Raw genomic sequence first — 24,104 nt, forward strand, 5'->3', positions numbered from 1 at the left:
TGCCACATTTATGACGTGCAAATTTTATAAAATACATTTCTAAATCATTAGTTACAATAATATAAAACGACTTGATGAAAACAACTTGATGCTAGAGTGAGAGATATGTACTGGATGATCGGACGCAAGTGTAAGTTGTCAAAAAGTAGCAAAATGTCCATTTACAAAGCGATACTTAAACCAATATGGACCTATGGGATTCAACCATGGGGCACAGGAAAGAACAGCAATGTAGAAATAACGATTTCAAAGCAATAACGGAAACATGTGTAACATTCCCCAGTACATTAGCAACATGCTGATGCATGCTAATCTAAAACTGAACACTGTGAAAGAGGAAATCACCAACTACAGCATAAAGTACCAGCTGCGACTATCATGCCATATAAATAATTTGGCTTCCCAATTGGAGGGCACTGGTAGTGTCATATACAACAGATTGAAAAGACACAGCATTCCTAACCGTGCTGATAGATTCACCACCTGATAGTCAGCAAACATGTGGATAAGTTCGATGGAACTGACTTTAAAAATTGAAGTACATGACAAAAATTAACCACCAAAGAGACAATAAATTGGCATATTGTGCTAGGCACACATCGCCAAGATGGCAGAAAATACCAGAGGAGAAAAAAAAAATTACCTACTCAAACATACGCAACACCTTAAACGAGCAAGTCAAAAAATAAAAAAAATGTAAATTGATACGTAAAAAAACAGTTATTGAGTAATGAATCATTTAGTGATGAGTTAATGAGTTAGTGAATAATTTATATATGCTCACATGTTTATTTATTTATTCATAAAGGCCTACCAACTAAATACAATTTATTAATAACTTATGCACTGAGAATTAAACAAATATAGTAAATACTTTAAATTTTTATGTAGGTACTTAAATTATAGGGAGGCACAACATTACTAAATACATGTTATATTTTAAAATCTAAAATCTGCAATTTTTAGAGAGCAATATACATTTGTTATTTAAAATTCAGAAAATGTTTGCCCCTTATTCATAATGGTCCGCTAACTTAAAACCGCCGCTAAGGAGTGTTTTTTCTCATTCTGACTTAGGTCAATAGAAGAAGACATAGTGAGAATTAGCAATGCTTTAGGTTAGCAGACTATTATGAATAGGGGTTTAATCTCTATTAAAAATAGTATATATTATAGAGTTTAAGCGATATTGTCTAAAATATGCGTACAAATAATCTTTCAGAATTTACGTGAGGTAATTAATGTTTTTAATGTACCTTAATTATTTGATACCTGGAAATTTGCCATTTGATCAAGCTCTAGCAGCTAGGGATATGATCGTAGTACATACTCATACTACCTCAATCGTCCATATTTAATTCTTCAGAAAATACGTGACATCTGATGGCCCTGGGATCTTAAATGGGATAAAAAACTTAATTATATTTTTAAGCTCTATGTATCACTATTGTAGATAACAGAACAACAACTTATGGAAATATTTGGTCGCTACGGTCCGCTGGCTAGTATCAAAATTATGTGGCCAAGGTCTGATGAGGAGAAAGCCCGCGGCAGAAACTGTGGATTTGTAGCTTTCATGTCGAGGAAGGATGGGGAAAGAGCACTTAAGAATATTAATGGTATGTTTAAAAAAGAATGCATTCATTTAACAAAAATAACTTTTTTTTTAAATATTACTTCTTCCTAGTTTATAGATTTCCTTATGTTTTTATTTATTGATATTAATTAGAAGTAGATTTAAAGTAAAAGATGGACCGATGATCTAGTCAAGGCCGCCGGAATAAGTTGGATGAGAGCAACGCAGGACTGATGGTTGTGGAGATCTTGGGGGAGGAGATTCTTCGCTATTTAGAAACTAAAGTAAATCAGAATGCTGTTGATAAATTTCTGGGGAAAACTTGGGAAAATCCGTAGTGATATCGAAAATATATCTTCGATAATACAAGTCTTGCACCCACTTTAAATAACATTTTGTAGTATTGAAAATTCCATTCCATTGTATTTACATATGTGTATTTTAAACAATTTTTTATTTTAAAGTGATACAGATTCCGGGATTAATTATACAAATTAAATTTGTAACCAAGATTTATGAACGATGCGGGACTCGAACCCACGACCCCTCGGGTTCCGTCCGGGCGCTCTTACCAACTGAGCCAACCGTTCGAGTGTCGCATGGTTCTTATATCTTGGTATGTCTTGTTCAACTTTCAGGTTGTGGCTCCCCCTACAGGATCTACTTTACAAAGGGAGCCACATCCTGAGAGTTGAACAAGATATACCAAGATTAACGAACCATGCGTCGATGTGTGTATTGCCAATGTAAATTCAAGATCTCAAAATGTGCTAATAGGTAAGGAGATAATGAACTACGAGATGAAGCTGGGCTGGGGCAAGGCGGTGTTGATTCCTCCCGTACCCATCTACATACCGCCCGCACTGCAACGACCCTGCGACCCCCCGCCTCCCTCAGGCCTGCCCTTCAACGCGCAGCCACCGCGACACTACAGAGACAAGGTTATACTTAACATCATTAAATACTCTTCTGTTATGACTACGAAAGACGATAGACGCGTTGAAAAAGGGTTGTACTTAGGCTCGAAGTACACCCGCGTACTGCTTCTGGAGGAATATATCCTATAATAAAATACTTCTAGAATAATATGATGGGTTTGGACGTAGAAATGATTGAATTATGAAATAGTATAGATATCAAATCTTTGAATAAAACTTGTACGATACGTATATTACACAAATTAAATTTATAAACAAAATATATGAACGATGCGGAACTCGAACCCGCGAACTCTCGCGTTCCGTGCGAGTGCTCTTCCACTGAGTTAACGTCTTGTTCAACCTCTCAAGTTGTGGCTTCATCTGCAGGGTCTACTTTACAGTTGATAACCTGCTCATTAGGAAATTGACTTGAGATGTCGCTCTTGCAAATCTTAACAATATGTTATTTCTTAAAGTGAATAATTGTGTTATTAATCCCAGAAGTGAGGGTTAAATTGAATTTGTGTAATTATAGAAGTGAGGGTTATCACTTTAAAACGTAACAAATTGCTTAGATACATATATTGTTAAAAATGCGTGTAACACAGGAATTTGTAAGGAAACTTGACATTCGGATGCCACTTGCTTTACCAGTGGGAGGCTCCTTTGCACAGGTTGTCGGCTAGATTATGGGTACCACAACGGCGCCTATTTCTGCCGTGAAGCAATAATGTGTAAACTTTACTATGTTTCGATCCGAAGGGCGCCATACGTAGTGAGTGCAATTCCTGCGCAAATGAGACTTAAAATCTTATGTCTCAAGGTGACGAGCGTAATAATAGTAGTGCCGCTTACAATTTTTGGGCTTTTCAAGAATCCTGAGGGGCACTGCATTAGTAACGGGCGTATCAATTACCATCAGCTGAACGTCTCGTCCCGTTTTCATAAAAATAAATACCACCATGTTGGATCGTATATCGTTAGATACAGTAATAAGCTTTATGTCATATTTTGTCACAGATACCGCGAATCCGGCCCGGCGAGTATTATCCTAGCGAAGGAGAAGACAAGGAGACATATGAAAAGGTAGCAAATTTATGTTTCATCATGTGGTGTTTGATAAAGTGATGGATAATTTAAAATATTTTATTGGTATTAAATTGAATTTTAATCATTTCAGATATTGTCACAATCCATTGTCAGAGTGGTCATACCAACAGAGAGGTACGGAAATAAATTTTAAAAATATTAAATGTTATAATATTCTTTGATCAAAATAGTTTTTAAAAAAACATTTGAATCGGCGAATACTCCTTTTTTACCACCTATTCGGAAGGCTGTGTAAGTATTTCACGTGTTCGCATAAAAAAAAACAATCCATGATAGTTGGCTTATCTTTGATCACCAGAAACATCATGATGCTGATTCACCGGATGATAGAGTTCGTGATCCGCGAGGGCCCGATGTTCGAGGCCATCATCATGAACAAGGAGATGACTAATCCGTTCTTTGCGTTCCTCTTCGACAACCAGTCCCCGCACCACACGTACTACCGCTGGAAGCTGTACTCTATGCTGCAGGGAGACTCACCCAAGGTGTGGCGGCTTGACGAGTTCAGAATGTTCAAAGGTATATTCATGAATTTACAGTTTATTTAATTTATTGATATCTTTTATTGGAATAGAAAAAGAAAGTCAGCCACCTTCAGCAACACTTTCCACTTATGGAAATTAATAGGTACCTACGCTGAGTTTCTTGCACCCATTCCTTCTTAGGTCTGAGGCATATGTTTTTGATTGCGTGGTAGATTTTGGAAGTTCAATAAGTGATTGTAAAATTCTATTTTGAGTAAAAATATTTGAATTTGTGTGCACTTATTATAAATTAGATCTAAAAATTTACTTAATAAGTATATTTATATTTTTATCAAATATAGGTCTACCTACATATAGCAAATATAATCTTTTAATGCCAAATGCCAAAACGATAATGTAAATCACGTGTTGTTTCTAAATTTAACTTCTAATAAAATTCATAAAATATTTTTTGTATATTAACTATATACATTTGATTACACCAAAAGCTCTTAAATATCAATATAAACATATCTACCTAAACAATTTGTTAATTTAAAAGTGATAATAGCCACTTCTGGGATTAATTAAAATAAATTTGTAAACAAAATTTATGAACGATGCGGGACTCGAATCCGCGACTTTTCAGGTTACGTGCGAGCCCTCTTCCAACTCTCAGGTCGTGGCTCCACTTACAGGATCTACTTTACAGTTGATAACCTGCTCAACCCTAATATTTATAAATACTATATATATAATAAGTAATATATATATATATATATAAATATTTTAAAAAATATTAGGAAATTGACTCGAAATGTCGCTCTTTAAAATTTGGGGGAGCGCTCGGACGGAATCAGAGAGGTTCGAGTCCCGCATCGTTCTTAAATTTTGGTTACAAATTTAATTTAATAAAAAACATCAAGACAAGTATCAAGGTCTCAGCACAAATCCGTGTATCAGATGTATTGATGTGAGTGTGGTCCTCAGGGGGCTCCGTGTGGCGCCCGCCCGCCATGAACATGTACACGGCTGGCATGCCCGAGGAGCTGGTGGAGGAGGAGGAGGCCAAGGAGAACATCCGTGGCACGCTCTCCAACAAGTATGGTGGATTGAATTCATTGCACCACTCGTTAATCGTACAATCGACTATACTATTGTCTCGTTCAAACAACTTTCAACAGATATTAAGGCGCTATAGTCCTAAAAAGTAACATTCTTAAAAATCTACTTAAAATACTTCTACAAATACTGCGGTTCCAATTTTTTGACATGTTTATCTTCATTTCTTTATCTAAATTATCGCTGTTTCGAAAACACGATTGCGAAAAAAAATCTCGATAGATTTATTTTTTGAAAAATAGTCTTTTTTATTTGAATTGTTTATATTATCAAAAAACTATGATAGCTATAAACACAAAACTTATTTTATTCGATAGTTTATTAGTATTTATAAGTTTTCATTGTGGGATTTATCAATAGGCTTTGTGAATTATTTTATATTAATTTTTTTCGTAATAAACCAAACGCGACGCCTTGGTTGCATGCTCGCTCAAGCCAGCAGTACGCCCGTGATCACTGTCAAGGAAGGTACTGTGTTCGTGTCTCTCGGGCTCACATTACGTAAGATTTTAGCAAACAAGTACAAAGCGGGAATCATAGTAAAAAACTAATGATGATGCGACAGCGTATTTGTTGAAATATATAGGTAAATGTAAGTCGGAAAGTACTAAAATAAAATTTACGTAATATTATTTTGAATATTATGCCACGCGGGATTTTTGTATATATGTACTTTAGGGAAGTTGGATAAATCCAAGATGACCGCCGCACAACATTATGATTTCATCAATATGGATATCGTGTCCGAGGTTCTCGAGGGTGCAGAGAACGATTGTATGATCATATTTGAAATCCAAGATGGCCGCCGCACAAAATTATGATTACAGCAATATGGATACCGATTATATTTAGAAAAATGATCACAAAATCGTTCTCTGCACCCTCGAGAACCTCGGACACGATATCCATATTGCTGAAATGATAATTTTGTGCGGCGGCCATCTTGGATTTCAAGTATGATCACACAATCGTTCTCTGCACCCTCGAGAACCTCTGATACGATACCCATAATGTTGTAATCATAATTTGAGCGGCGGCCATCTTGGATTTCAAAAATGATCACAAAATCGTTCTCTGCACCCTCGAGAACCTCGGATACGATACCCATAATGTTGTGATCATAATTTTGCGCGGCGGCCATCTTGAAATTAAAAAAAAAACCTGCACGATACAAGGCTAGTAGGGAAGCCTGAGAGTAAAAAATACTCTCCCTCAATCGGTGTCAATCGCTCTCTCCCTTGAACAAAAACGTCTCAAATATCCGTGACGTTCTTTTTTTCGTTTAATTTGTAAAAAAAAATACCCTCATGCGCCTAAAGTAGTTTCACTTCAAAATGCATAAAAATATCACAGCATTTCGTACTCTTGCGCAACCGTTTTTATAAAATATTACGCGGTCCTTCCGGGGTGGGGTCGTTGACCCGCATAGCTCGGCTAGTGTCTCAGCCATGCCCGTGTCGAACGTATATGTACCGCTATAGATAAATACGTTCGAGTGTGTTTTGCTTAAAGTGTTGCGAAACCTTGCCTTAATCCAGTTTGAATGGAGATAATCGCTGACAGTTCACACTACCACGCGGGACTCTCTACTAGTTTCTTGCAGCGAGTTATCAACATTGACGTACAATAAACAACTAGACTCACTATCACGCTCAAAAATTTTGTGAAGAAAACATCTGTCTACTTGTCTATTTGGCAGAGTTTTCGTTCAGTTGTGTTTTGACCGCGCTTTGAATACAACGCCACGTAATGACCAAATGTTCATGAAAAACTGTCCAAATCACACATTTGGATGGAGTGTCGTATTTCAGGTAAGTGCCCCTTTTAAGTTAACAAAATTATGTAACTTGATGTTTTTGATCATTTTGCCATTTCAATTGCTAAAACAAAAATACATCACTGACGAATTTGCGAAAGAGACGGACATCTCACAATCGATAGCTTCTTATGAGCGTAGGTATGAAATAGATCTTGAGCAGTACTGCCATGAAATAAGGTGTTGATTTGAATGAATGTTTTAATGTTATCTGTACATCTTTTAATGTTAAAAGTTAATACGTATCCGCAACGCCACTTTGACGACCTTTTAATAGGCGATTGGGAATGTAGGTGTTTATAGTACGTTTATGATTATAATGAAAGATAAGATTAGCTCAGCGATGTTTAGTTGGCAGTTAGAATTAGAACACTGCAGCGAGAAAACTATCGAAACTGCACTCCTCTAGCTCCACTCCTCGATCATTGCCGACGGTGTGATAGTTGCATAACTCATTTTATTATCCTAGACCACCATCTCTTATAAAATTGTTTTTTAATAACTACCACTAGAGCTCCATATACTAAGCTCATAGCTGCCATTTATTCTTCTGCCACAGAGAAGCATAGGGACCAATACACAACACACAGAGTGAACAGCCAGACGTGCCAAGTCTGAAATACCCTGAAAAACGCGGCAAAACTTAGTTCCCACTGTCACTCTAACTTGCATTGACATGATTGAGGTGACCCTCCACACGTAAGGGATGTGTTTTCTTTCTCTTCGTGAAAACCACAATTTTTAATCATAATATTTCGTCTCTCAGCATTACTATGTTTTTATCTTAAATAAATATTTGCACTAAGAAATTTGATATAGTACAAGTAAAGTGTTTGGTCCTTCGAACCGCTTTGAAAATAATATCGTATATGATGACGAATAAGTGTAGGACTATTTCTTTTTGAATGAATTAAATGTAATTGCGGTTTCAGCCAACGCGAGCGTCTGGAGGACATCATCCGACACTTGACACCGTCGCGACAGAGTGTGGGCGAGGCCATGGCGTGGTGCCTCGAGCACGCCGAGGCGGCGGCCGAGATAGCGGGCTGCCTGGCGGAGGCTCTGGCCGGGGACAGCACGGCGCCGCACAAGCGGGTGGCGCGACTGTACCTGCTGTCGGACTTGCTGCACAACTCAGGGGTCAAGCTGACCAATGCGAGCGCATACAGGAACGCGTGAGTACAAAGAGCAGGACGAGACGAGCAGGACGTTAAGCTGATGGTAATAGATACTCCCTGCCCATTACAATGCTGTGCTGCTCAGAATTATTGAAAATCTACAAAATTCTGAGTGGCACTACAATTGCGCTCGTCACCTTGAGACATAAGTTGTAAATGTTGAGTCTAATTTGACCGAAACAATAACACTGCTGCTTTACGGCAGAAATAGGCGTAAAGAAGTTTAAAAAGTTTTTGTTTTTGCGTTTTCGTAAGAAAAAAGCGCGTACACCTTCCTTAAAGGCCGGCAACGCTCCTGTGATTCCTCTGGTGTTGCAAGAGAGTATGGGCGGCGGTGATAACTTAACAACAGGTGACCCGTACGCTCGTTTGTCCTCCTATTCCATAAAAAAAAAATAGGCGCCGCTGTGATACCCATAATCTAACTAGTGTTTCTTTACTGAAACTGTTCTTTTTTTACTATGCTTGAATGTTTCAAGTAAAAATATTGGCGTTTAAACGAAACATTAAAATTTTAGCTTTCAGCAACGACTGGTCGATATAATGCGCAATTGTCATAAGGCGTGGCAGGGCATGACGTCACGCATCCAGCAGGAAGGGTTTCGCGTGAGAGTGACTCGCATCATGCAGGCCTGGGCGGACTGGGCCATCTACTCTACGGAGTTCTTGCTGCAGATCAGCGACGTGTTCCTCGGACAGGACAAGGTCAGAGTCTTACTTTTACGTTTTTATAGTTATTTGTATCTGATTATGACATATTCATTAGGTAAAGCTTAAAATGGCTTAACCCGACCTAGACTGCTGGTAAAAAAAGTTACCGGTTCTGTATAGTCTGAATCAAAGCCAACAAGTATTGGATGCCGATGACGAGGTTGACGGATGTATCCGTTTTCATGATAATTAATTTCCTCAGTTTCCCTTCGGGTAAGGGTTAGGTTGTAGTTGGTGCTGTCATTGAATAGTAATAATAATATTGACACACTAACACAAATTATCTGGTCCAAACTTAGGCATAGCCTGTGTCATGGGTTGCAAGACAACAATATGTTCATGGAACCCACAAGAATAACTACTATTAGTGGCCACATGTATTGATAATATTTTTACAAATGTGAGGGCAACTAGTAAAAACATAATTAGTAAATTAGATTCGGACCACTGTGGTCAGTTAATTCAGTTTGAATCTTTAAAACCAAATATAACTAAACACAAAATAACTTTTGTGCCAGTTACATCAGGCCACATAGAAAGAGTGAGGGCCACCCTTGTTACAGACCTCCCATTTTTACATAATACATTAAAACCAAATGAAATGTATAATTTATTCTTTAATAAGGTCTATAATTTAATAAATTCTATTTTCATTCCTAAATCGGTCCTCAAAACTGATGCAATAGTTTTTAGCGAGTGGGCAACAGTTGAATTACACGAAAACAGGCAAAAATTGTACGATTTATATGCGGAGCGACAATATAACTGTAGTGATGACTTCAAAAGATATGTTCAAATGTTCTCTAAAATTTTTAAAAAAGATTGTACTATTGCCAAGTCAAGGTATATACGAGATAAAATAATCAATAGTTCTAACGTGATCAAAACGACTTGTAAAATAATAAATGAGGAAGCCAAAAGGGTGACCCATAAAATATCCGAGTTAAATTTAAACTTTGATAGCAGGTCTGTAAAGTCGGATGGCGATGTTCCAACAATTTTCGAATTATTCTTTACAGATATACCTGTTACCATTACAAATTCGTTGAACTCATCACCAGACTCCGCTCTTTCACTATTGAAAGATAACATTTTTGAATGTGATAAAATCTTTAAATTTGATCATGTTTCTGGCTCTGACGTTATAAAAGCTTTTATATCTATTAAAAATAAGGCGACAAATGATCTTTGGGGCATATCAGTTAAACTTGTCCAGTCTTTGATTGATATTATTGCGCCAGATTTAGCTATAATATTTAACAATTGCATAGAATATGGTGAATTTCCTGACCTAATGAAACATAGTAAAGTAGTTCCACTGTTTAAATCAGGTTGTACCAGTGACCCTACTAATTATAGACCAATATCTGTTCTACCCACTTTTAGTAAAATCTTTAAAAAGTTAATTTTAAATCAATTGCTTCGTCATTTTTTCCATAGTAATTTACTGCACTCCAAACAGTTTGGTTTCACCCAGGGTCGTTCAACTACCGATGCTGGTATTGACTTGATACATAATATATTTGAAGCCTGGGAGGAGTCTCGTGATGCACTTGGCGTCTTTTGTGACTTATCCAAGGCGTTCGATTTTGTCGAACACGAAAAATTAGTTAGAAAACTTCACCATTACGGTATTAAAAATAAAGCATTGGACTTAATGACATCCTATTTAAATTGTTGACTACAAAAGGTGGATATCAATGGAAAGCGGTCCTCTGGATCAACAGTTAAAATGGGGGTTCCACAGGGCTCGATTTTAGGACCTTTTCTATTCCTTATTTATATAAACGATCTCCCTTATATTGCAAAGGATAAATATCAAATTGTGTTGTTTGCTGATGATACATCACTAATCAATCACGGGTCGTCCCCTTTCCTAAAATATGGTTGAGGAAGGCGATGGCTGGCTCATGCGTCATGATCGTGAACGGGCGCTGCTTGTGGTGGCAGGATGATCCTGTTGCCGGGGACTTGGTTTCAGATTCTTAAAAGTTATTGTGTGTATATATATTTTTATTTTTTATTTATTTATTAAGGAACAAAACAGTCTTTTACAATAGTGAGTTACAAATATACATAAACTGGAAGTCAAAACAGTTCCATAAATTAAGTACTTATTATGTTTACAATGGACAATAAAGCAAAACAAAAAAAAAAACAAAAAACAACATAGATATTTTAAACCAAATGTAAAAACTACAAAATTACAATATACAAAACGAAAATTTAAACAGTTATAAGAGTAGAGTTAAGAACAGGACACAACAACAATTATTTTATGAAGTATTTAGAGTTATAATTTTTTTAAATTGAGTATAATATCACCTACAATTTTCTTATATTTTTGTATATTTAATGAAAATATATCAATTTCAAAGATGTTTATTGTACAAACTACAAGAGCGCCTCGCAAATGTATTTCCTTCATAATTGCTTTTATAAGGTGATACATAAAATGTAATCTTAGAACGAGAGGAGATTCGCGGTGTTATAAATTTAATTAGATTTAACAAGGATGCTGAGTCAAGCTTACTGTTAATAATTTTAAATAGAAATATTTGATCGATATAATTTCTTCTGTTAATTAGTGGGGATATTCTGTACCTTTGTAACGCATATATGTATGGATATATACATATTTATTTATTTATAATCGGTTATAAAATGCTCACAGAATACCTTTATTTATTTATGGTGTATGTGGATGATACAGCTACTGTACTCAATATCTTTTGCATTGACGTTTGAACACTCAAATAATTTAGACACACGTCTATTGCATCATTTTAAAATTTACATATTATATTGTAATTTGAAATTATTTGTAAATCGATGTACTTAAATGTAAATCTTGATATAAAAGAGTGGCAATGATTTTCTTACTATTTCTTCTCATTAGCTCAACGCCCTTTACGAAGTAGCGGTAGATTCAATAAGATAAATATTTTATTTATTATTTTGACATTCATAAGTGTTATTTCCGTGACCTACGTGAATAAACTGATTTTGATTTGATTTGATTGGAATATATTTAATACAATATACTTACTTAAACATACATAAATATATATAAACATCCACGACTCGGAAACAAGCATTCATATTTATCATATAAATGCTTGCACCCACCGGGATTCGACCCCGGGACCTCTAGCTTGGAATAATAATAAGTTGCACCTGATTCGCAGGAGGATAAGGACGCGGACACGGCGGACCAGGAGGCAGCCGTAGACGATGACGCGGAGGAGGGCGGCGCCTCGCCCGCGGGCTCGAGCGGCTCGGAGGGGGCGTGGTCCGCGGGCGGCGCGGGCCCGCTGGACGGCGCGGCGCTGCGGCGCCTGGCCTCGCAGCGGACGGGGGCGGGGGCGGGGGCGGCCGACACGGACATCGACGGCGTGCCCGGTCAGTGATACTGTCATGTCAGTACATGTGGAGCAGGGCCTCGCTCGGAGGGGGCGTGGTCCGCGGGCGGCGCGGGCCCGCTGGACGGCGCGGCGCTGCGGCGCCTGGCCTCGCAGCGGACGGGGGCGGGGGCGGGGGCGGCCGACACGGACATCGACGGCGTGCCCGGTCAGTGATACTGTCATGTCAGTACATGTGGAGCAGGGCCTCGCTCGGAGGGGGCGTGGTCCGCGGGCGGCGCGGGCCCGCTGGACGGCGCGGCGCTGCGGCGCCTGGCCTCGCAGCGGACGGGGGCGGGGGCGGGGGCGGCCGACACGGACATCGACGGCGTGCCCGGTCAGTGATACTGTCATGTCAGTACATGTGGAGCAGGGCCTCGCTCGGAGGGGGCGTGGTCCGCGGGCGGCGCGGGCCCGCTGGACGGCGCGGCGCTGCGGCGCCTGGCCTCGCAGCGGACGGGGGCGGGGGCGGGGGCGGCCGACACGGACATCGACGGCGGGCCCGGTCAGTGATACTGTCATGTCAGTACATGTGGAGCAGGGCCTCGCTCGGAGGGGGCGTGGTCCGCGGGCGGCGCGGGCCCGCTGGACGGCGCGGCGCTGCGGCGCCTGGCCTCGCAGCGGACGGGGGCGGGGGCGGCCGACACGGACATCGACGGCGTGCCCGGTCAGTGATACTGTCATGTCAGTACATGTGGAGCAGGGCCTCGCTCGGAGGGGGCGTGGTCCGCGGGCGGCGCGGGCCCGCTGGACGGCGCGGCGCTGCGGCGCCTGGCCTCGCAGCGGACGGGGGCGGGGGCGGGGGCGGCCGACACGGACATCGACGGCGTGCCCGGTCAGTGATACTGTCATGTCAGTACATGTGGAGCAGGGCCTCGCTCGGAGGGGGCGTGGTCCGCGGGCGGCGCGGGCCCGCTGGACGGCGCGGCGCTGCGGCGCCTGGCCTCGCAGCGGACGGGGGCGGGGGCGGCCGACACGGACATCGACGGCGTGCCCGGTCAGTGATACTGTCATGTCAGTACATGTGGAGCAGGGCCTCGCTCGGAGGGGGCGTGGTCCGCGGGCGGCGCGGGCCCGCTGGACGGCGCGGCGCTGCGGCGCCTGGCCTCGCAGCGGACGGGGGCGGGGGCGGGGGCGGCCGACACGGACATCGACGGCGTGCCCGGTCAGTGATACTGTCATGTCAGTACATGTGGAGCAGGGCCTCGCTCGGAGGGGGCGTGGTCCGCGGGCGGCGCGGGCCCGCTCTGAATCCCGGAAACACGAGCTTTCTGAATCTTTTCCGGCTGCTCCGGATAGCTTATTTGGCTTCGTCTTTGTTATTCTCAGTTTCGAGTCTGTTTCCGTGGGCGTTATGGTTTCCTTAACGGTTGCCAACTCGCCTGGGATTAGCCTTTCGGTCTGAGTTAAGTTTTCGGTTACTTTGGGGGCGTCTAGCTGCTCACCCTCGGGTTCCGAGATAGATAGGTTTGCAGTTATATTGGTCAAAATTGAGTTTAGTAAATTTTGTTCCCACGATTAGCTAGGAAAATAAAGGTCACAAAGTAGCAGAGCCGCGCTTACTGGCAAAAAGGGCATAAAATAACACTCAAAGGTGTCTAGGTATCGGATGTATACCGTAAAAGGCTGAGCTCTCCCATAGACACGCAGCCCTCGTCTTGGTACGACTCACAATTTGGCTTGGATTCCCTCCTCCTTTATCTGGGCTTGGGACCGGCACCATACTAGTCTTTTGATATAGGGGAGGATATGGAGGCGGAGTTCAGTGATACTGTTGTCAGTTAACGGATGTGCAGCAGAGCTCAGTTACCAGTACTGCACCCTAACCTATTACGTCATCACGATCAAGTGCCGGCGCTCTAGTAAATACTCGAATTATGTTTACGAATTTATTATAATCGATCTCACGGATTTATGATTTGAATTTATTAATTATGTAACAATAAATCATTCTTTAACTATGTTTCTTTATAGTTTAAAAAACGAAAACCGGAGTTTTAATGGAGCCGAGTTTAAACAGCCGTATACCACGCAACACGCTGGCATTTTTAAAAAGATCGCGAAAACAAATAACGCGACACTCTCTACTACAAGAACGCGAAAACCGCTTATGGGCCTCGTAGATGCGCATGTTTGTGTGAGTGTGTCATTTTGAAAGTTTGTAGGTGGGTTTCGGTACTGGGACATGTATACTGTGTTTGAACGGTTGGTTTAGTTGAAGAGCGCCCAGACGTGGCGGGTTCGAGTGCCGGATCGGTCATAAATTTTAGTTAAAATATAACCTTTGTTATATTTTTCGCAGTGGACGAAGACATCGACGGCGTCCCGCTGGAAGGCGAGGCGGACTGTCCGGGTGACTCGGGTCCTGTCGAGCCCGTAGTTGCCGGGTTCATCCCGTCGCGGTGGGAGAGCGTCGACCCCGCGCCGGCCGCTGACGACCACGTCACCGACACTCCCCGCGCCGACAAGTGAGTTGGCGGTGTCTGTGCCCAGTACCAGCGGGAATGATCAGCTCTGATGTTGGTCCCTTAAAACCGTGCGCGCGTTTATACCACATGAGTAAATAAACGGTACAGAGACTAAGCTTCTTAAGAGAGGGAAAAAGTGTGATCTATTTTGGTAGGGCTGTTACAAAAAGTTGAGAGAAATTAAACAAAACATATTTCTATTAGTTTTTTTAATGTGGACCCTCACCCATGCCGCGGATTATATAGTACCTAGTGCAACTATTTTGCTTGGTTGCATGAAGATTTGTCTATGTACCGTATAAATTATGTACTTATACGGTTCAGACTAGCGTGTGTGAGTGGCCAAGACAAAGGTAATTGAGAGGGCTTCTGTGTATTATTTATTGTTTTTAATTCCTCGGCACTTGAGAAATAATTTTGGCGTTGAACATTGTTTAATTCATAAATTAAAGCCGATTTCACTCTGCTGCATACCTAGGTGGACAAGCTAATTAAAATAAGATTCAGACTTGTATGGGGTAAACGGCTAATGTCCATCTTTATATAACATTTACTATGACATTACTCATTGCCTAATAAAATACTTTGGTTTCAGAACCCTTCGTAGAAGACATATTGTGTAATAATAATAGCCTTTATTGCTATACAAGTTTTCCACACCCACACACAATGCACCCTCTACTACAAAAAGGTTTTATATAATATAATGAAACGATTTATTGTTAACTAATATTTATTGATTATATTTAAATAGAAAAATTTATAAGTAAAACAATATATAGTACTTACATCATAACTTTATAAATCCACAAGTTATATAATATCTAAATACAAGATGTATCTACTATCATTTTTTTCAAAAAAAAAAATTCAACCCTAAAACTTATATAATACTAGCTGACCTGGCAAACGTTGTTTTGCCATATAAAATATATATGTAAACCTTCCTTGAGCTTCTATGAATCTCTTTAAAAAGATTTCATTCAGATCTGTCGAATAGTTTAGGAGTTATTAGGGAACATACTATCAATCATTCTCTTTTATATATATAGATGACAATATTTTAAATTCTCTCAATATAATTTGGCAACCAGTTTGTTTAACAGTTTGTAACATTGGACACATGCCTCTCCTCCTCTAGCATCTTCCACTTCTTTCTATGTCGAGACACACGTTGCCACAACCGGCCAGCTATGCTACGTATATCGTCGTTCCATCTTTTAAACTGTCTTCCTCTTCTTCTTTTCGTTAAGTGGTATGAATTGTGTCACTATTTTTGTTAATTTGTTTCCTTCATCTCTATAGATGTGTTCTATCCATTTCGATTTTTTTTTGTCAAGAAGACAAGGCCGTTTTCAAGAACGTTTTTCTAGTTACGGATATATTGCTATCACCGTTTAATGACAAGATCTTATCTATCCATAGTTATGTTCAATATAGTTATAGTCCAATGCTATCTGTCGATAGGTTATTGAAATGTAAGTGAGCGTAAAAGGATAGATTTGCCAATCTCTAGTAATTAATTTGTTGTTTTTAAAGTGATAACAACCACTTCTAGGATTAATGCATAAATAAAATTTGAAAAACAAAATTTGAAAAACAAATTTGTATGAGCGATGCCGGTCTGAACCCACGACCTCCGGCGTTCCGTGCCGGTGCTCTAACCAACTGACCCAAGCGTTCGAGTGACATATCGTTATAAAATTTTATATGGTTTGTTCAACTCTCAGGTTGTGGCTTCATCTACAGGATCTACTTTACAGTTGATAACTTGCTCAACCCCAATCTTTGCGTGTTAGGAAATTGACTTAAGATGTCGCTCTTGTAAATCTAAATAATTTGTTATGTTTTAAAGTGATAGTGAAAGTCAATTTCCTGATATGCAAATATTGGGGTTGACCAGGTTATTTTTTTGTGTACCGTGTGATAGACGGGTTATTGTATACCGGCCGTTATAGTATATGTTTGAAACATTTGACAGCGTGGAATCTCCCCGGGAGGAAAGCGCGACGAGTCGGTCCCGCGCCGACGAACAGCGGCTGTCGCGAGACACGTTACGTGAGATCGAGGTCCGCGTGCTCAAGTACGCCGACGAGCTGGAGAGTGGCTCGCGAGCGGCGCGACCGCCGCTGACACACGCGCAGCAGTTACAGCACTACCGCCGCAAGATGATCAGGAAGGTACAGAACAATGTTTAAATAAAACACATTTAAAGGATTAAAACGCGTGTGATTGTAACTGTTTTTAACCGACTTCAAAAAGAAGGAGGTTCTCTATTCGATCGGTATTTTTTTATGTATGGACACCGATTACTCTGAGATTTATGATCCGATTTACGTTATTCTTTAGTTCGGTACAGAATAGATGCCGTTTGGTCCCATAAAAATTTTACATAGTTTGGCCCAGTAGTTTTCATTTTATGAACATTTTTTATGAAAAATTTTGTCTACCTCGATGATGTAATTGTTTTTTGTGTACGGCTTTTGTAGGAGTTTTCATTCAGGTGATTATATTTTTTTCATTATTAACTGACACTAAAAATTAAAAAATAAAACTACGTTTAAAAATACCAACTTCAAAAACTGAAAAGTATCAAATAACTAAAAAAATTAAATAATACACCTCTTCTGCAAACCGATATGAATACGATTTAAAACTTATCAATAGGTAGCACATATATTAGGTTTGAATAAGAGGATAGAAGGCAGATAGTTAAATTTTTAATTATTTGATACTTTTCAGTTTTTGAAGTCGGGTTTTTTAAACGTAGTTTTTTTTATTAGGTTTTTGCGTAAAAGTTACATTTTTATTTTAGTCAACCCGACGTTGTCAAAGATAGTTGTCGTAGTTGTCATTATGAAGTTTTGCGCCATTTATTAGGATCTGCATTCCCCCAAAAAACGAGATTTGGAGAGGTTTTGAAACGTCGGGTTAACTAAAATATAAATGTAACTTTTACGCGTAAATCTAATGTAAAAACAATTACAATCACACGCGATTTAATCCTTTAATAAGTGTTTTATTTAAATGTGTAACACTCGAGTTAATCAAAGTAAATTTTATAGAGAACAATGCTTTACTAAGATTGAACTTGGCTCAAATTGCTTTAAACGGAATTTCTTTTTACGCGCTTTTTATTAGTTTCACCTGTATGTATGTTTTTTGTAGCTGAATCATTTGGCGCGATATTGATCCATTTTAAATGGACAGATTTCGTTTAAATTTCGTAGATTTATCGAGGACCGGTGACTATACATTAATTTGATGTAATTATTCCATTAATTAGAATTGATGTCAGTTCAAACACTATTAGCGCTTCGGAAACGAATGGCTTTATTTTTTAAATACGACGACGGGACGAGGTCAGCAGCACGTTCAGCTGATGGTAATCGATACGCCCTGTTCCTCACAATGTAGTGCCGCTCGGGAGCATTGAGAAACCCAAAAATTTTGATCGGCACTACAACTGCGCTAGTCACCTTGAGACATAAGATGTCAAGTTTCATTTGCCCAGTAACTTCACTAGCTACAGTGTTCTTCAGACCGAAACACAGTAATGCTTACACATTACTGCTTCACGGCAGAAATAGCGTTACTGTATGCCACTTATTTATCTCAATCTCATATAAGCAGTCCGCGCGGCAGATGATATATTGATCGCTACACATCTTCCTCATCATCTCATCCTAATAAGTTAGTTATAAGAGTCATTCGTATTATGATTTGGGGATTAAAATGTACTTAAATCCTAGGATTTATTGTGCCCCCTGCTTGCGCTGGCGCGCCTACCCTCAACTCAAAAGCTAAGGAAGAGAATCGAGGCTATTAACTAGGAAACGTGTTACTTTGCCGAGATTTAAATTATATCCTCGAGACATTGCTTTTAAAAGGCGTGGGGACCCTCAGAGTTTAAGACACCTCAGCCTGATTCTGGCGGCTTCGCAGTAGAATCTGCAAAGCCGCTGAAGACCCCAGTACGTTAGAAGAGTTAATAAATCAACTACTAACTCTCTTCCATCTTATTCCCCTACCCCTACCCCCGCAGGCCCTGCGCGAGTTGAAGGAGGCGGAGCAGGGGGAGGCGGCGTCCCCGCCCCCCGCGCCCGCCGACGACGTCACCTCCAGGAAGACCAAGAAGTCACTCTCGCCGGCGCACAAGAGATCCAGGCACAGGTACGGCACGGACTCGTGGCGAGATGTCCACTTCCCTGACACATATACGAGGGGGACAATGGGTGCTGCGTGTGACTGAATCAACTGATTATAGTGTTGTGTTGCAATGAGAACCACAACCACGGTCTAGTAAATAATAAAGGATTCCGCGCCGTTATATTAGCAAGTGAAGCACCTTTATGCTAGTGTGTATGCGGCTACGGGGTATACTAGTTACACAATTTCTTCTCCCTTAAATAATCATATATCCACAAATACTTTTATAGTATTGTTTTTACACATTTTCATAACGCCCGACGGCATTTTTAAAATATTTCATTGCGACGCAAACTGATTTGTCACAGACGATGGCGAATCTCATAATGGCGGCCGATTGGCTTGTAGTAGTGTAACTGTATGCGTAGGGCTGTGTATTTACACGTTTACCGGATTGTTTTGGTGCCTCACTGTTAAGTAAGGTAGCACGGAGTCCTTATTTTTTTACTCGTCTGTGACCACAACATACGAATCACTAAAAATAATTACTACAGTTATCACGACAGCCCTGTTCACGAATAAAGAAACGTTTGCGTATATGAACTATATAGCACCATAAACTAAGTATACTACCGTAATAGACGAATCCTGTATGAAAGTGAGATAACTATCCTTACATAAAAACCTAGGTGTAGCAAGGAGACAGAAGATCAAGACCATGACACCATTTTGAAGTAATTTAGTGTCCATTAGTCTCCTGTCAAATTGGACCGCGTTTTAGTTAAGGTGTTTTTATCGTTATCTTTCTGTGTTTTAACGGTAATTAAATAAGAAAATATAATAGTGTCGTGTTCTGTATTAGATTGTGTTGTTACATGTAGCAACAATTCAAGTAAAGAAACATTTCCATGGTAAATACTGATTCTTCAATATTACTTTCGTGATTCTTATTTTCGTAGAACACATTCACTTAAATGTTTTGTTTTACATTTTAAATACGCAGTAAACACTATATTCTTAAGATTTACGTAAAATCTGTTACAATACAATATTATAATAGTCTAACACTATTAAAATATTGTATACGTGAATATTACGCCGTTTATCAATATTTATCGTAAGGATTGACCAAAAGCAAAATACTACATACTTCACTAACACATCTGTAAAACTAGCACACACACACCACATTAAATTTAGTTTCGCCGTAATGAGGAGTGTGTTTGTCTATTTTTTTAATGATAATAAGGGGCGAGACGAGCAGGATGTTCAGGAAATGGTAATTGATACGTCCTGCCCATTACAATGCAGTGCCACTCGGGATTCTTCAAAAACCCAACAATTCTGAGCGGCACTACAACTGCGCTCGTCACCTCGAGACATAAGATGTTAAGTCTAATTTACCGAGTAATTTCACTAGCTACGGCGCCCTTCAGAATGAAACACAGTAATGCTTATACATTACTGCTTCACGGCAGAAATAAGTACCCATAATCTAGCCGGCACCCAGTTCAAAGGTACCTCCCACTAGTAAATTACGCTAGTATATTAAGTTTATAGTATGACCATTGGATTTGAGTTCTAAATGATGCTGTCATTATTCTAAAATTTATGATAACCTTTTTTTGTGTCTATCAGTCTAAAACTTTTGGATGCATGCAGGCTGCACCTTTCAAATAATTTGCGTTTGAGGTATATTTAAAATTTGAAGCTTAAATGTTAAAAAAAGATCATAAAACCAAAAACTTTTCGAAAATGACGCATAAAATTATGTCAGATGCGCATAACAATCTACAAATGTTTTATACTATGTTACATTAACTATTTATTTATGAAAATTGAGTTATCCTGTTGCCGGCTGAGTGTACACTTTCCTCAAAGGATTATGGGGTTGTATGTGAGCAAGCTTGAGCGGTGTCGTTCACCGAACGTGGAAACAATTATTGTACCATTGTCATTTCAGCGAGCGTAAGTCGAGGTCAAGATCCAGGGACAGAGAAAGAGAAAGAGAGAGGGAGCGAGATAGAGAACGTGAAAGGGAGAGGGACAGAGAGAGGGAACGGGAGCGAGAGAGACGGCGTCGTTCACCCGCCACACCCCCCTCCCACCATCGGAAACACTCGAAACATTCTAAATATAAGTATTAATCCAGCTTTTGTATATTATTTATCTTGTCTACATCATTAGTATTAAGGCAGCCACAAAATGAATAAAAATCTAAGTGGTGAAATCTCCAACAAGATAAAACACATCCTATCATTGAACTAGAGATATCCCATACCATGGAGTGAGCCTCGTTTGTATAATATTAAGTATACGAAATTAAAATTTAAAATTGTAAATGTTGTTTAACTTGGTTATTCCTCCTGGTGTGTTCAATTATTTAGACAACATTGTCTAGGGCTACCGGTGTTGAGAGTAAGCTTCCTGTTGAAGGCATGTTAACTTTTTGGACAGGTGCCTTTATTAAACTACAACTACATTGCATGTTACTACTACGTACTAGGATTATAATTACAAAATATTTGTTTTTATCAACTTGTCTGATGACTACACCTCCAACACTCTTATACCAGCGGTTGTTAAGCCAATCATCCGATATGTCACCTCTGACCTACTCGCACTATGCCAGAATGTTCCACTGAAACAATAGGCTATTTTAAACCTATATTATTAAAGAAATACCTTGAAAAAAAAATCCATAAATATTATAATTGGAAGAAAGGTATATTTTCCGGCAAAGTGCTCAAACGGTGAACGCTAAATACGGTGAAACTTAGATAAGTGAGAAACCTCCATAACTGGAATTCATGCTGAGGTCTCAACAATTTATTACCTTTGTAAGTGACAAAGCAAACCTCTATATCTGGGATTTGTTCTTTTGATTTATCAACATAGTTACCTCTATAACTGAGACAGTGAGTGAATTTTATATGCATAAACCTCTGTAATTGAGATAACATCATTTTGTTTGTTTATTTATTTTTATTCTACCCGCAAATTTCGCACTTAAGTACTAACTATTCGCTGTATTTGATATTCCAAAATTTTAAGTATGTTTAATGGCGTGCGATTTATTACAGGCAGTTTTAACACAGCTGCAAAAAAATGTTAAAGATTACTCATTTTCCTGGAAATGAGTGAAATATTTGTCAAGAGTTGAAGTTGTAGCTGTACCTACAACCAATAACATAAATTAATACAAATGTATAATATCTAACTTGTAACGTAATACCTTCGTAGCATTATATTTCGTAGAAATATTAATCGTGCATATTAACTGTAATAAGCGTATGCCGAAAGATTCGTTCTTAAAAGAACATATTATTTTATATACCGTAATATTAGCTCTTATAAGAACCATTTCATAATGCTGTACATCAAGTCACAGAATCATGCAGATAACCAGTAGTCATCTCATCGAAGTACAAGCAGATATACTCACGTGATCAGTCATATGCTCCGCGTTACACAACCTCACAGCAAGGCCGAGCGTACTCGACTGAAGCGTCGCGGCGTCGATCACTATTCATTCAATTTTAATCAATGAGCGACAGAGTGCGTGCGCAATGCTCATTGATTTCGGATGATCGAGGATCAACGCGAGTTTACACAAGCGCTCGCTGGCCGGCTTACTGCGACAGCATTAGTTTTAGATCGAGATAGAACACATAATATTATTCTCAATTCTTATTGAATGAAATTTAACTATTGGTCAAAATGTAAGCTTTAGTATTGGTGTGTATTTTCTAAACTTGTAAATATTTTTTAAGTAACATTTGTAATTGGTTAACTAGTTTTAAGGATTTTGTATATATATCGTGTAACTGAAGTAAAATATAATCTTCCACATATTCCTCACAGTCTTCATACTACTCAAGCAGTTGTTTTATTTAATCTCCAAACGCTCAGTCTCCAAAGTGGTGACCCCGAACAAGAACACCGACGGAAGGAAGCCGAACAAAAACGCCGACGGAAGGAAGCCAGGAAGCCTAAACAGAAGAACACCGAACCTCAGCCCGGCTACACATCGAAGAACAGCTTCACCAACTCTCCGAAACGACGAATTCTTGTTCGACGAATCTCTGCTCGAGGAATATTCACCCGACGAAGAAATGGAAGACACAAACCAGGCTCAGCTACTCCCAGCGTCCACCGCGACAGAAATCTCCAGCATTTCACTGTCGATGCGCATACCACCATTTTTGCGGGAAAATCCGCGATTGTGGTATCACAGCTTTGAACCCGCCACCGATGACCTCAAGAGGAGTCAAGCTCAGCTGACACAGATGGTGCTCGTCCAATTAGAAAAGGCTGACATCGAACAAATCTCCGACATCCTACTTAACATATCGAGAGACAAACAATATTCAGCAATCAAGCAGCGTCTCATATCGGAGTATGAAGAATCCGACAGCCGCAAGTACCAGAAGCTACTTGCCGAGATGGAGCTTGGAGACCAGAAGCCTTCACAGCTACTGCGACGCATGCGTAACCTTGCGAGGGACAAGGTTACCGACTCCACCCTCCGCATGATGTGGAGTAAGCTGCTGCTAGCCCAAGTCCGCTCCGTGCTCGCCGTCAGCGAGTCATTCAGCGCGAAGTCCACGCTGGAGGAACTAGCGTTGCTTGCTGACACGATGATGGAGCAAATCCAGGAGGTAGCAGCCGTCTCCAGCCAGCCACCAGCATCAGTTCCAGTATCATCGACGTCAAATCACGTAGATCACATACAATTCCTTATTAACGAGATACGAAAACTATCACTAGAAGTCGCCGAACTCAAGTCAAGGCCATCTCAACACTTATCACCACCGATTTCGCTCGTCATCTTGCAATAGAAGCTCGTCACAACTCATTAGCTCACCAACACTTTACTGCTATTACCATCGCCGATTTGGTAGTGAGGTACGACGTTGTACTACGCCCTGCGACTTCAAAAAAGAGCCATCGGGAAGCTAGAAGGGACGTTAGCTGCGGCGGAACCCGGCGTCCTTCACACATCATACCGCCTTTTTGTCACAGACAAGAAAACAAAGATGTCATTCTTAGTAGATACCGGTGCTAATATATCCGTCCTACCAAGAAAACTAGGCCTGAAAGCAACGCCTCTACCATTTAAATTGTACGCTGCAAACAACACAACAATTTCTACTTATGACGAAAAAACATTAGAACTCGATCTCAAC

The 24,104-nt window shown here is 40.0% G+C and overlaps 1 protein-coding gene across 1 annotated transcript; it reads left to right on the plus strand.

Moving 5' to 3' along the window:
• Nucleotides 1-1,576: 1,576 nt before the first annotated feature.
• LOC126968637 (U2 snRNP-associated SURP motif-containing protein-like) lies at nt 1,577-21,257 on the plus strand. Its single transcript, XM_050813655.1, has 6 exons — nt 1,577-1,619; nt 13,332-13,463; nt 14,601-14,766; nt 16,748-16,946; nt 18,812-18,939; nt 20,879-21,257. The coding sequence occupies exons 1-6, from the start codon at nt 1,577-1,579 to the stop codon at nt 21,060-21,062; spliced, it is 852 nt and encodes a 283-aa protein (XP_050669612.1). The 3' UTR covers nt 21,063-21,257.
• Nucleotides 21,258-24,104: the final 2,847 nt, after the last annotated feature.

This window comes from Leptidea sinapis, chromosome 16 (genome assembly GCF_905404315.1).
Source record: "Leptidea sinapis chromosome 16, ilLepSina1.1, whole genome shotgun sequence".
NCBI classification, from domain to species: domain Eukaryota; kingdom Metazoa; phylum Arthropoda; class Insecta; order Lepidoptera; family Pieridae; genus Leptidea; species Leptidea sinapis.

What these genes read in the sequence shown, in the direction of transcription:
- LOC126968637 (XM_050813655.1), top strand. Translation starts at nt 1,577, where the DNA reads ATGTCGAGGAAGGATGGGGAAAGAGCACTTAAGAATATTAATG. An exon ending in GACACTCCCCGCGCCGACAA is followed by an intron (nt 14,767 to 16,747) that starts GTGAGTTGGCGG and finishes AACATTTGACAG; the next exon opens with CGTGGAATCTCCCCGGGAGG. An exon ending in GCCGCAAGATGATCAGGAAG is followed by an intron (nt 16,947 to 18,811) that starts GTACAGAACAAT and finishes CTACCCCCGCAG; the next exon opens with GCCCTGCGCGAGTTGAAGGA.